Source organism: Xenopus laevis, chromosome 2L (genome assembly GCF_017654675.1).
Source record: "Xenopus laevis strain J_2021 chromosome 2L, Xenopus_laevis_v10.1, whole genome shotgun sequence".
NCBI lineage: Eukaryota > Metazoa > Chordata > Amphibia > Anura > Pipidae > Xenopus > Xenopus laevis.
In genome coordinates, this window is record NC_054373.1 from 45881175 (window position 1) to 45894683 (window position 13509).

The 13509-nt window shown below is 39.7% G+C and overlaps 1 protein-coding gene across 7 annotated transcripts in view; it reads right to left on the bottom strand.

Annotated features, from left to right (window-relative positions):
* Positions 1-975: 975 nt before the first annotated feature.
* adgrg2.L (adhesion G protein-coupled receptor G2 L homeolog) overlaps positions 976-13509 on the bottom strand; it is an 81608-nt gene continuing 69074 nt past the window's right edge. For all 7 annotated transcript variants that reach the window (XM_041581822.1, XM_041581821.1, XM_041581820.1 and 4 more), the window contains 5 exons: positions 10658-10757; positions 9636-9916; positions 7051-7152; positions 4524-4676; positions 976-2946 (listed from right to left, as the gene is read on the bottom strand). In XM_041581822.1, the coding sequence (XP_041437756.1) occupies positions 2771-2946; positions 4524-4676; positions 7051-7152; positions 9636-9916; positions 10658-10757 (812 nt within the window). In that variant the 3' untranslated portion in view covers positions 976-2770. The remainder of the gene's footprint in view (positions 2947-4523; positions 4677-7050; positions 7153-9635; positions 9917-10657; positions 10758-13509) is intronic.

Consider the following 13509-nt stretch of genomic DNA (forward strand, 5'->3'; position numbering starts at 1 on the left):
CTCAACATTTATGAATATTTTAAATATAAAATATTTTGTAAAACATATTGTATGCCTAATTGTTTTAGAAAGTGACTAATTGCAGACCCCTATTTTATTCTGTGTAAAATAAAAACTAAGATAATATAATGATGGTACTGTATTTTTCTTTAATGGCCTAAAATTGTAATATAAGTAAAATACAATAGAACAGTGTAGGTCAACATTTTACATGTAGTGGGTCAATTATTTGTTAAAGATAGAAATGTCGGCTCGCACACCCAGGTCTTCAGTCAGGATAGCCAGGTGCTCAATGCTGGAGGGATCGGCACCCTCCCCAAGGTCAAATAGTAGAAATACACTGGCACACACGGCAATTCAAACAGGGAAATCCCTTGTGTCTTTATTTGCAGAATGCTTTTCTGCAAATAAAGACACAAGGGATTTCCCTGTTTGAATTGCCGTGTGTGCCAGTGTATTTCTACTATTCAATTATTTGTTATACACAAATGTCATACATAAAAGTCCCTTGAGCAGATTCAGCACAAGATTTGTCCAGGTACCGCAACCCACAGCAACCAATCAGATGCTTGCTTTTAAACAGGTGGCCTATAAATGTTTCTTTCTATAGGTGACTAGACCTGTAGCAAACGTTGCACATTTTCATACATAATCCATAGACCTAAATGATCTCCTGTTAAGTATAGTTCAACTGTATATAAAAACAACTTGAAAACCAAGTAAAAATTACACAATAAATTATAATATTGTCTCTGCCACGTTCCCTGGTAAATCAGATAATATGGTTCATTGTGCCAGAGAGCATTAGAGAATGTGCCACACTCCCATTTGTATACTAATCTAAATGCCTATCTCAGTTTGCAATTGCAATAATTGTAAAATTCTTGCTGAATTGCCATAATGTGATTTTAACATAATCTACAGTGGAGGAATTTAGATTCAACATTAATCTAATTAATTAAAACACTGGCTATGTTAAATACAAGAATTATTTAATACATTGTGATGCTTATTTTACAACAAAAATAGCAACTATACAAATTAAATATATATAAAAAATATATACGTACAGTACAGATTATTATATTATGAGTTTAGCTAGAGTAAAAGAACTAAAAATAACCAGGGCAGTAAACATAATGATGTCTGCTGATTATTTTGGAAATACTCTGAAGTACCAATGCGCTGGGCCATCTACTTTTGGGTCTTGGGCAACACCTTCTGGGATACAATAAAACCTATGGTTTCAGCTACAGGCCCAGACTGGCAATCTGTGGGTTCTGGCAAATGCCAGAGGGGCTGCGATAAGGTCCCATAGAAAATCAGTATTTAGTGGTCTGGTGGGGGCTGTTTGGGCCTCTGTGTGGCCTGATTGGGCCTCTGTGTAGCTGAAATGCCAGGGCCTATTTTAATTCTCAGTCCGGACCTGTTCAGCTATACAATGAAAGTTCCACTGTTTAGGCAATTCCAATGTTAGCATTTCCGTTCTGGCCTTATATAATCTGCCTACCAATAAATTCTGTTCTAAGGGCCCCACTATATGCTGGGTCCAAGCTAATCAACCCTGTTTGAACACAGCTACACATGGCTCTGCTCTGTAGTCTTCAAATATTCCATTTTTCTTTTAAGAGCATCTCTTAGAAACATGAAAATATCCAATGCAAGATGAATTACTACTGGCTAAGACTGAAGGTTAAGACACTTCAGTCAAATTCATTTTTAGAGACAATATACACCTGTGTTCAACATAACGTCAATGAAGAGGGCCTGTATTGGATATACCCTTTGTGGCAAAGCTGTCCAAACACTTGCTTGTCAAACATTTAATTCTGAAACCAAGGGTATGGTGTTATTACCTTCCTTGCTGCTATATTTTTGGGAGGCTATTCAATAGATGTTGGCATATTGTCGGTAGGACTTGCTTTCATTCAGCATCAAGAGCATTAGTTTGGGTAGTTATGAAATCATCATGCCTGTCTTGTAGTCAGCATTCCATATCATCCAAAAGGTGTTGAGTAGAGTAAGATCGAAGCGCTCTGTGCAAGCCAGTCAAGTTCATCCACTGCCTAGTTTATTATCATGCTGAGTCAAGCAACTGTCCCCAAAAACTTGCTACAACAAATTAATTTTCAAAAAATTTAATTGTATGTTCTAGAGTAAAATTTTGTTTTCAATCGCAACCAGGGTTCCTAGACTGAACCATGAAGAACAGACCCAGAACATTATTCCTCCTCTACCAAATGTTATTCTCCTTTTTGAATTCAGGTAGGTATTATCTTCCTATCGACTGCAAATCACGATGTAAGTTTAAGATTTGCCAGTAACCATTCCTTGTTTCTCACATGTAGTTCCATGTAACTGGTAGGGTGTTCAGATACCTCTGGCAACAAAATGTGTATTTGTACCAAATAAGATATTTTCTTCCTATTCTTTTAATAAGTGCAGAAACATTTCACTGAAAGCACTTGAATTTTCCAAATTGAGTCTTCAACTATCAGAGGAGAAGAGAGCAGTTGATCAAATTACTCCTACTAGTCCTTATTTATAATGCCCTCCTTATAATTAAGCCGGAGACACAGACAAGGAATAAATTAGGAGTGCATTTTCATCTCAAGCCCTGTTTATTTTGCTCATGTTGAATACAGGTGTATATTCCCTTTTTAATTAGAATCAATGTTTTAGCGTGTAGCAAAAGTCCATTTTCACATCTTCTGTTTTCCATAAATCCAGAATTCGCACCTCAGAAATCCAGGCACTGAACAAACACAAATTACATTTGATCCATGAAATGCACATTGCCCATTTTTGAAGTCCTTCTGACTGATGGTTGTGGCCTTTCATTTGAAGTGGTAAGTTTAATGGGGCTTTTCACTGGAATTTCATATATAGGAACTTCCCTGTTGTACAGCATGAATGACACACCATTTCTTTCTTTGAAAGCAGTACCTTTAAATAAAGCAAAATGGAAAATGTTGAAAAAATTTAATTAAATTAAATCTGGAAACCTAGACCTTACGCAGCAAGGTGGTAGATGTTGTTCAGTACATCTTTCCTGCCCATGATCAGTCTCCTGACAATAATATACTGGGGTAATTAATCAGCACTGGGCAATAACCTATGATAACCAATCAAATTCTTGCATTCATTGTTCTACCTGCAGTTGGCTGAAAAAAGTCAATCACTGATTGGTTGCTAATTTGCTCAGTGATGATAAATGAGCCCCCCTGTCTGCGAAAGAATGATATGTTATGCCTTAAGCGGTCCTGATTGTCCCACCATCCAGTTATTTTGTAGCAATATGCCTTCATAGATGAGGGTGCTGGTAGTCTAAGCTGCCCAAACAACTCTCATGGCATGCTGGCAGTGACATCAGTCTACTAGAGGTAGTATCCAAGAGGTTATGCCCAATTACACCCTTTCCACCCAACCATACCCGGAAGATATACAGTTTCTTTCAGGGGAAAGTTATAGAAGGCAGGAGACAAGTTGGCTGCTATAAGTGGCTAAGCAAGTGGGGCAATATACAGCTTGAATATGTCAGCATGGAATTGAAGTTGCTATAAGGGGCTACATTAATCTATAAGCTCTCAGCCTTCATTGTCAGCCCTCTAGATAGTAGCACGCTTCCCTAAAATGTGCTTTCTGGCTGGAAGAAAAGATTTCAAGCATGATTCTAAATTCTGTAATCAATGTCTGCACCCTGGTCTCAAACTTATTTCCCCTTGGCTGCCTTTTTACATGGTTTGGGTGTTTTTGTTCTCCATCCATTGAGACCACAGGATTATTACTTTACCTGCCCCTAATGTAGCACAAGAGTAATGCTAGCACCATGCTTAAATGTATATACTGTATACCTGTGAGAGTTCATTTTTGTCTATTCATGTTTTATTTACAACCTAGACCAGGGGCCCCAATCTTTTAAACCTGTGAGCCACATTTAAATGTAAAAAGAGTTGGAGAGCAACACAAACACCCAAAATGTTCCTGTGGATGCCAAATAAGGGCTTGGCTTGACTACTTGATAGCCCCTATGGTAACTGGTAGCCTATAGGAATTTATGCTTTGTAGTATACATGCTTTTTATGCAACTAAAATTTGCCTCCAAGCCAGGAATTCAAAAATAAGCACCTGCTTTGTGGCCACTGGGAGCAACATTCAATGGGTTGGTGAGCAACATGTAGCTCAAGAGCCATTGATTGGGGATCACTGATCTAGATAATACAATCTGCCATTTTTTGAACAACTACTACGTAAGTAGAGTACAGGAGGTCCTACCACTGGCACAAAACACGAAGTGTCCCTATCACTTATACTGTAGGTGCTGTGTGCTCACTGTTGTATTGCTAAGATTTGTTTTGTGCTTTTTCAAGCAGTGTCCTGGCTGTTGAAATATCTTCTCAAAGTCTGAGTGACCACAAAGATGCTTTCTTATACCATTATCCACATCACAGAATAAAAACCAAAAATACAAGGGGTGGTATTTATAGCTGGGAATGCACAAAGTGATAAAAATGGCTACAAACCATTTCCAGTTGAATTTGGTGAATATTCATTGGAAACTAGTAGCGTAGTAGAATTGGTGTTTCCGCTGGACTGAATGGAGCTGCTGGAGCTGCTAGACGCTCCTTGCTTTGACGCTTGTTTCTTTAGTTTCCATGTATTTGCTTTGCTCCAGTCTGGATAAACAGGAAAACAACAGTGTTTAGCTCTTGGAAGGAAAGTCCAAATATGTAAAATTTCAGATGTGGCCCTGACTGCTCAAAAGAGACACACACGACATGTTTAAATTAAGAATTACTGATAGCTTATTTCTGTACCTACCATTTGGTTACTTTAGTACAGCTTCTCCAAATGTATATATCAGGGACAGAAATGAAAACCAGTTTCATGTACAATGTGATTACATGGTCTTGCTAAATGATGAGGGTGGCAAGATAACAATACTTGCAGCGATTTGGCTAAGTCTGATGTACATATAGGCATAGGCTTAATTTTTTATAAACCCTCCTGAGATCCCATGAGATTGGCAGATCTGGAGCCACAGCTCCCATTTACCTCTTTACACATTTGCTTGGGTGATTGCTAGCAATGTGGACAGGGCCGCCATCAGCGGGACAGCTGTCCCGGGCCCGAAGGTTTTTGTGTCTAAGGGGGCCTGGCCATGCTTCACTTACTTGATTAGCCGGCCCCCCTGCTGTCAGTGTGCTACATGCTTCAGAAAAGAGGACAGGAGCTCCGGTGCATACATGATTTTTTTACTATTCAGATGTCTAAGTTCTCTGTACCCTCATTGGTCGACTAATGGATAAATCCTGGTAAAGCTGTGAAGGAATTGGATAGGTGAAGTAGGAACATCCCCTGCAGCCTATCCAATCCCAATGCAGCTTTACTGGGAATTAAACTTATGCGACCAATGAGGGTACAGAAAACTGAATAGGAAAAAAATCATGCACGTATGGGAGCTCCAGACCTCTCTTCTGAAGCTTGCAGTACTCTGACAGCAGGGGGGCCCGGCTTATCAAGCAAGTGAAGAATTGCCCCCCTTAAGGGTAAGGCCAGACGAGGAGATTCGGGGAGATTTTGTCGCCTGGCGACTTATCACCACGTCTTTTGCGCGACTATCTCCCCGAACTGCCTTAGCGTCTTTTCCCCATAGGCTACAGCGCAAAATTGCCTGCGCTAATGCACACGCAGCGATATGTTTTCAATAGTCGCCCAAAATTGCCTCAGTGAGGCAACTTTGGGCGACTATTGAAAACGCATCGCCGTGTGTCATGTGTTTTCAATAGTCGGCCAAAATTGCCTCAGTGAGGCAACTTTGGGCGACTATTGAAAACGCATCGCCGCGTGTGCATTAGCGCAGGCGATTTTGCGCTGTAGCCTATGGGGAAAAGACGCTGAGGCAGTTCGGGGAGATAGTCGCGCAAAAGACGTGGCAATAAGTCGCCAGGCGACAAAATCTCCCCGAATCTCCTCGTCTGGCCTTACCCTCAGAGCCAAACCCTGGCAAGCAATTTTTTAAAAAACAATTTAGGAGGGGGCTGGCCACCCATTGTTTTATTTTTTTGCTTAAAGGAGGGTCCTGGCCACCAATGGCTTTTTATAGCTTGTGGGGGGGGGGCTCAGGTAGGGTTGCCACCTTTTCTGGTGGTTAAACCCCAAACAAAGGGAATGGGGCTAGGATTTCCACCTTTGCTGGTGGCTAAACTCAAACAAAGGGGGCAGAGCAGATAGCATTGGGGGTTGAGCAGTGATGTTCAGGTGGGCATGATGACATCAAAGATGATGTTGTGGAGTTATGATGCCGGGTCAGGGTTATTGCATCACTTATATGATTTTTTGTCACAAAACAAGGAAGTAAAAAATGTTTTCCCCTTCCCACCCTTAATTTGCATATGCAAATTAGGGTTCGGATTCAGTTCGGTATTCAGCCGAATCTTTTGAAAAGGATTCGGGGGTGCGGCCGAATCCAAAATAGTGGATTCAGTGCATCCATATTTGAAATTCAAGCAGTTCGGATGAAAACCGAAAAGGTGGCAAGCCTAGGCTCAGGCCATCAGTTTTTTCTTTTTACTTGCAGGGGGGTACCCTGATCACCAATGACTTTTTAAAACTTGTTGGGGGGGGTTGGCCACCAATGGCTTTTTATAACTTAGGGGGTTTAATGTTTTAGCTCTGATGTCTGTGTGGCCTTTTTAACTTGAAGGGGGGGGTCCTGGACACCAGTAGATTTTAATAACTTTTGGGGGGGGCAGGCCACCAATGGCTTTTTAAAATTGTGGGGGAGGGGCCCAGGCCATCAATTTTTTTTTTACTTACAGGGGGGGGCTCGATCACCAATAGCCACATCTAAACTACTTTCCATGTAACCAAAAATGAACGTTTTGAATAGTTTTAGAAGGCACCGTCTGTCATAGTCAGAGAGTAATAAAAGAAAACAACTGCTATAAATTTATAATAATATGTTTACCAGTGGAAAACCTTCTATTGGTAGCCTCCCCAAACAAAAATTGCTCCCTCCTCCCTTGCTGTGTATAAATGAAAACCTACCAGAATTTTCCGCCAGCCTAAATTTTCCACAGCACAGATATCGTTTCCATTGCTTACGCACATTTTCCTTTGCAACACAGTAAAAGATAAATATGAAAAAACCTAAAGAATAAAGAAAAAAAATCATCAGGGACATAACTAAACATAATGAAGATTAAATAATACAATAAACAAAACATACATCCATCTTATACCATTAAAATGCATAAATATATATACACACATATATATATATATATATATATATATATATATATATATATATATATATATATATATATATATATACATACATACATGGCCTGCTTCCTGTGGATTGCATCCAAATTTTCATCTGAGCCACCTCTGAGGCTCCTATTGGCTGCTGAATTACATATTTAGATCCTCTCGTTCAGGCCAGGTCATGAAACAAACCTTATTTGTCCACATACATTCTGGACCAGATCAGTCAGATTATGGCAGGGCTGGAACCAGGGGTAGTCAGAAGAGGCACATGCCTAGGGTGCCATGGTTGTGGGGGGGGGGGGGAGCGCTAGACATGTACTTATTCTTTAGCCTTCCTTTGTTCTGGGCCCTTGTTTCTCCTCACCAACGATCATCTGTGTGCGCTCCCCCACCCCATGCTTCACCACAGCACACGAGTGCGCTCTTTCATTTACACATGGGGGGGGCCCCTGGGGCATCCAGCTGGCTTGGCCCAAGATTATGGCTACAAATACTGTATTTTATGTACTGAATTTATTATACCAACCCTATAATAGTAATGATCTATGCTTTCAGATTTGTATGCAGCACAGTGCCTTAAAGTGGACCTGTCACCCAGACAAAAGCTGTATAATAAAAGTCCTTTTCAAATTAAACATGAAATCCAAATTCCATTTTTTTATTAAATCATTCATAGCTGTTGTAAGCGCATTTAAAAATCTCAGCTGTGAATCAAATATTGTCTGCCCCTCCTCTATGCCTTAGGCAGACAATTACTTTCACTTTCCATTCAGCACTTCCTAGATGTCACTGCTCTCCACACATTCCCCTGTTCTCTTCACCATTTAATTGTGTAGCCAGTGTATGGGGATGGACATCTGGTCCCCCATTCTGATGCACAAACAAGATTCTGAGATGATGTAAGGCTTGTCTTAATAACAGTGTCCACAAAATGGCTCCTGCCTACTTGCTATAATTATGAATTCCCAGACTGAAGGAAACAAGAGTCATATAATTTATATAGTGTAATTAAAGTTTATTTTGCTTGTCTAATGTGATAAAATAGGATTTTGAATATTTATTTGGGATGACAGGTCCCCTTTAAGTAGACAGCACTGGGCCCCCAGCAAAAAAACTTCAGATGGACCCAGCATGCAAAGCAAACACTGCCCAACCCATACCGTACAACATTTGAAAATTGGAAAGAGGGACAAAAAGTTATGGCGTCAGTTGTCTAGCAAAATGTTTTGACCTTACCCATTTTGTGGCCACACCCCCTAAATACCATGCCCATGTTACAAAATTTGTCAGGTTATAAAAAGTCTGAAGACATTTCTGGGGGTTTTAGAGACATGTTTTATGTGTTATTACAGTTTTGCTAATGAAGGTGAATTGCCCTTTAAGCTGCAAGTCTCAATTCTCCCAAGACACCTGCCTATCTTAAATTGTTAAATTATATTGTTAAATGTATCTAGGTGCAAGTGCCGAGTATTCTGGATATTCTTTGTATCTTTTTCTGGTGTCATTGCAGGAGATCAAAGAGAAACTCTGGAGATTTCAGTAAGAAATCATGACTGTGGGCTGAGTTGTCAAGATCAGGACTGTCCCGCAAAAATGTTGGGAGGTATGCCACCCACTCACGTATGCCTGTCTGCTGCTGCTAAGCTTCAGGTACAAGAGGGGCTGGGGAGGTGGGCATTTCTAATCAGCAGACCCTTGTCTAGTAGAGGGGACAGGGCGCCCAGAACTGCACCATATTTCATTTTATTAGGCCATTTATTGCAAACCAGTAGCTCAACACAGGTTCATTTTATCTGAGCTACTACTGAGGAGTCATCAAATTACTTTTTTAACAGAAAATACTGTAGATTGCATCTGTTATAGAAGCTGACACTTATTATACTAACCCTATAATAGTAATGATCCAGCAGAAAAAATTATAGGAAGCCACTGGGGGTCTTTAGAGGGACAAAGCTGCACTGTAGAGAAACCCAAAATCTATAGTATAAAATGTATAGACTAATTATTTGACTAATTATTTTAGTTCTCCTTTAAAAATAAATGTTTTATTTGTTCCTGTTGGTTACTGCACCTGGGCAAATGTTGGACTTTTTATTACCTATGGAGGTAAGTTTTTCAAGTTTCTTGCATTTTTATGGGTACAGTGCAGTAACCAATACAATGCAGTACAGATACAGTGTTGTCCAATAACAGACAATCCCACTGATAAAAATCCGATGGCATGTTAAAAGGGGTCCCATAAATCTACAGTGCCCTGTGCTAAGCACCATTCATCAGGAGTATATAGTTATATAGCTTTTGGTTAAAATAATGCAGGAATCCATTGATACCAAACTAATGAAGTAAAGACAGAGGCTAACCTTGTAATGTGTTGAAGATTGTGAAAAGGTATACAATGACAATACCCCCGGGCCCCCAGGTGAAGAAACCTAGTCCCCATGTAATGCCCAACAGGAACGTAATTCCGGCCACACTCCTCATGTCCTGCAAGGTGATTTTCTTTTGGAAGCCAAGTTGTTTCTGTTTCTTGATTCGACACAGCTGTAGTATGACTACTATAAACATACTGATGGTCAGCAGGAATATTAGACCGTAGTATCCAACAACCGTGATATAAAATATAATATCATCCATCCAGCAGCTGCAAAGAAAGAAAGATATGTAATGTACACTATTAGAAATATTTTTTAATTTCTTTAAGTTATCTTTTAGTATGTTATAGAATGGCTCATTCTAATCAACTTTTCAATTGGTCTTTCAATTGGTAGCTCCTATGAGGACTGGCAGCCTACAGGAAGTTCTGTTTGGCAGTACAACTGGTTTTTATGCAACTTAAGTTTGCCTTCAAGCCAGGAATTAAAAATAAGCACCTTGCTCGTGAGCCACTGGTTGGGGACCACTGGTGTAAATACTTGCTTTTAACTTGAGGAGCCACCTGGGCATTTGTTACCACTTGATTTCTTTTCCAGTTTCTAACGTACCCTTCTTGTTCCAAGAATCCATGTTTGTAAAGGGGTTGCATGGATACTTTTCCATTTTAAATGGCAATAAAAAAAACGAAGTAGAAGTAGGGCTTTGAGACTTCCCAGACATGTATCTGTGTCGGCTCACTCTCATGAAGCATGTTAATAAACAGGAAGTTTTTCCTCATGTATGTTTGCTATATACGGAATCCCATGATGTTAAACATTCAATTAGCATCAGTGTCAGACTGGCCCACCGGGAACCAGGAAAACTCCCGGTGGGCTCATAATTTAAAATGTCTGTGCAGGTGCAATGACACCGAAATCCGGGGGGGGGGGGATATGCTGCATTAGGGTGGAAAATGGTGCTGATTTTTTTTTTATAATTTTTATAATAAAATATTGTAGTATCAACTTACACATCATCTGTAGCTCCATTTGGGTAGTGTCCCCTTGTCTGAAAGCCATACAGATCTTTGTTCACTGCCAATATAATGGCCACCACTACAGCAGGAAAACCTATTAAAGACCATAGACGATAAGATGAAATGTGTTTTTAAGAGACAACATTTATTGCAAGAACTAAAAAAAAACTAATTACAGTTCAAGGGCAACAACACTTTATAGGTTACAACTGATTAATACCCTAAACAGATTTGAATCGGTCTGTATCGATTTGAAAGTTGAAATCCCGCCGCTCTGCAATCAGAAATTGTAAACATCCAACAGGTTTCTTGGGCCCTCAAGAATCAAAAAGCAGCAATGTCCTGTTATTCTTATATAAATTTTAGGGATGCACTGAATCCACTATTTTGGTTACCAAACTGAATCCGAAACGTAATTTGCATATGCAAATTAGGGGTGGGAAGGGGAAATATTTTTAACTTCCTTGTTTTCTGACAAAAATTCACGCGATTTCCCTCCCCATCCCTAATTTGCATATACAAATTTGGATTCGGATTCGGTTCGGCCAGGGAGAAGGATTTGGCCAAATCTGAATCCTGCTGAAAAAGGCCAAATCCTGGACGAATCCCAAACCGAATCCTGGATTCGGTGCATCCCTACTAAATTTTAAAGGGTAAGTTAACACCAATTTGGGTAATTGACTAATAATTAAACTTGAAAAAATCCAATCGAAAAAACTCAAAATAAGAGTTTCGATGAATACCTCCAATTTATCAAGTTGGCTTAAAAAAACGTATCAAGTTTTTGAGCAAAAAAACAGCATCAAATGCCCCAAAACACACAAATCATGAAGAAAAAAACATCTTCAAATGGGATCTGTGCCATTGACTTTTAAATGAATTTGACAGGTTTTAGCTGGGGTACTTTCAGATTCAGATTTGTTTGCTGCTTTGGGGCATAAAACATTTTTAGTGAAGAAAACTCAAATTTTTAGAAACAAAACTCAACCTTTAATAGATTGACCCCTTAAAGTTAACGGAAATTTGAACAACCCCTTTAAGACCATCTCTGTCCAGTATCTCCTTCAAAGGGATAGTAGTAGGATCACAGTTATAGACAATTCCGTTTAGCCAGACTGAAGACTTTCAATCATGGCTAAACCTTCACAAGAACTGCTCTGCAGTCTTACAGATGATCTTCTATAGGTAGATGGGTCCATCAGCTTAAACACTCATCACAGAATTGCAGATATTGACTCAATAAGGGAACATTTTTTAAAAAAAAAAGTAATTTAGATCAGCGACTTAGTCTGAATTTATCTCAATATTTTCTGCTACAAACGCCAATCAAATCCGTTCGGGTTTTTTTTCGCTTATTTATTAAATTTTCCCGAAAATTTGCTTTGCGGGAAAAGAAATCAGATTTTCACGATTTTTTTCAGATTTTTCATCCAATTTTCAATTTTTTTTTTGATTTTTCACCCGAAAACTCTGATTTTTGCGTGAAAACTCTGAAAATTTAGGGGGATTGCAAGGGCCGCTTCTGCCATGAGGCAAGGTGAGACCCTTGCCTCAGGGGGCAGTGAGCGGCCAGTTACAGGGGGCTGCAAAAAGCTGCTTCTTGTAACTTTAAGAGCCGAATTTCCGGGTTTTGCCATTGCACTTAATGCACTAGCGATACTGCCCCCTTAGACCCTCTCCGACGCTAATTACTGTTACTGGATACTGTCATGGGAAAAAATTTTTTTTCGAAATGAATCAGTTAATAGTAGTGATGGGCGAATTTGCGAAACGGCGAAAAATTTGCGAAATCGCGCCGGCGTCTCGTTTTTTACGCCAGCGCCCGTTTTTGGCGCCGGCGCCCGTTTTTTACGTGAATTTTCGCGGGCGTTTCGTGAATTTATTCGCGCTTGGCGAATAAATTCGCCCATCACTAGTTAATAGGGCTGCTCCAGCAGAATTCTCCACTGAAATCCATTTCTCAAAAGAGCAAACAGATTTTTTTATATTCAATTTTGAAATCTGACATGGGGCTAGACATATTGTCAGTTTCCCAGCTGCCCCTGGTCATGTGACTTGTGCCTGCACTTTAGGAGAGAAATGCTTTCTGGCAGGCTGCTGTTTTTCCTTTTCAATGTAACTGAACTGGCAGCTGGGAAATTGACAATATGTCTGTTTGCTCTTTTGAGAAATGGATTTCAGTGCATAATTCTGCTGGAGCAGCACTATTAACGGATTCATTTTGAAAAAAATGTTTTTTCCCATGACAGTATCCCTTTAAGCACGGAGCAGGAGAGGAGGTGGGCTGCATTTGGGCTGCTGCCTCAGGCGGCAGAAGCCCCAGAATCAGCACTGGATATTGCATGAAACCCAGCGCACATCAAAAAATCATTGGGACTTCTCCCATTCACTTATCTGCAACCTTGACAGGTCTGAGATGCCAGATTTTCTGATTCTGACTTTTCCAACCTCAAAAAATTCGTGATTTTTTAAAAGTCCAATTTAATTAAAAAAAAATAAATACATTTTTCGTGATTTTTGCATTTGGAGTTTAGTAAATAACCCCCTAAGTGTTTTAGATTACTACTGTCTGTTTTATGCTTATAAAAAAGGAATTTTAAGGTATATTTCATCCTAAAGGGGCTTTTATACCTGGTCCTGATAAATTGTGCTTACTACAATGTAATACCTATGTGACCCAAGGCAATGGCAAACTAAGCAAGATAAAGGGGTTATTTACAGAGAAAAAGTAGGGGTTGTTCACTTTCAAAATTAACTTTTGTTATAGAATGCCTGGCAACTGTACCATTGGTTTTCATTATTTTATTTCATTTTGAAATTATTGGCCTTCCTCTTCTGCCTCTTTT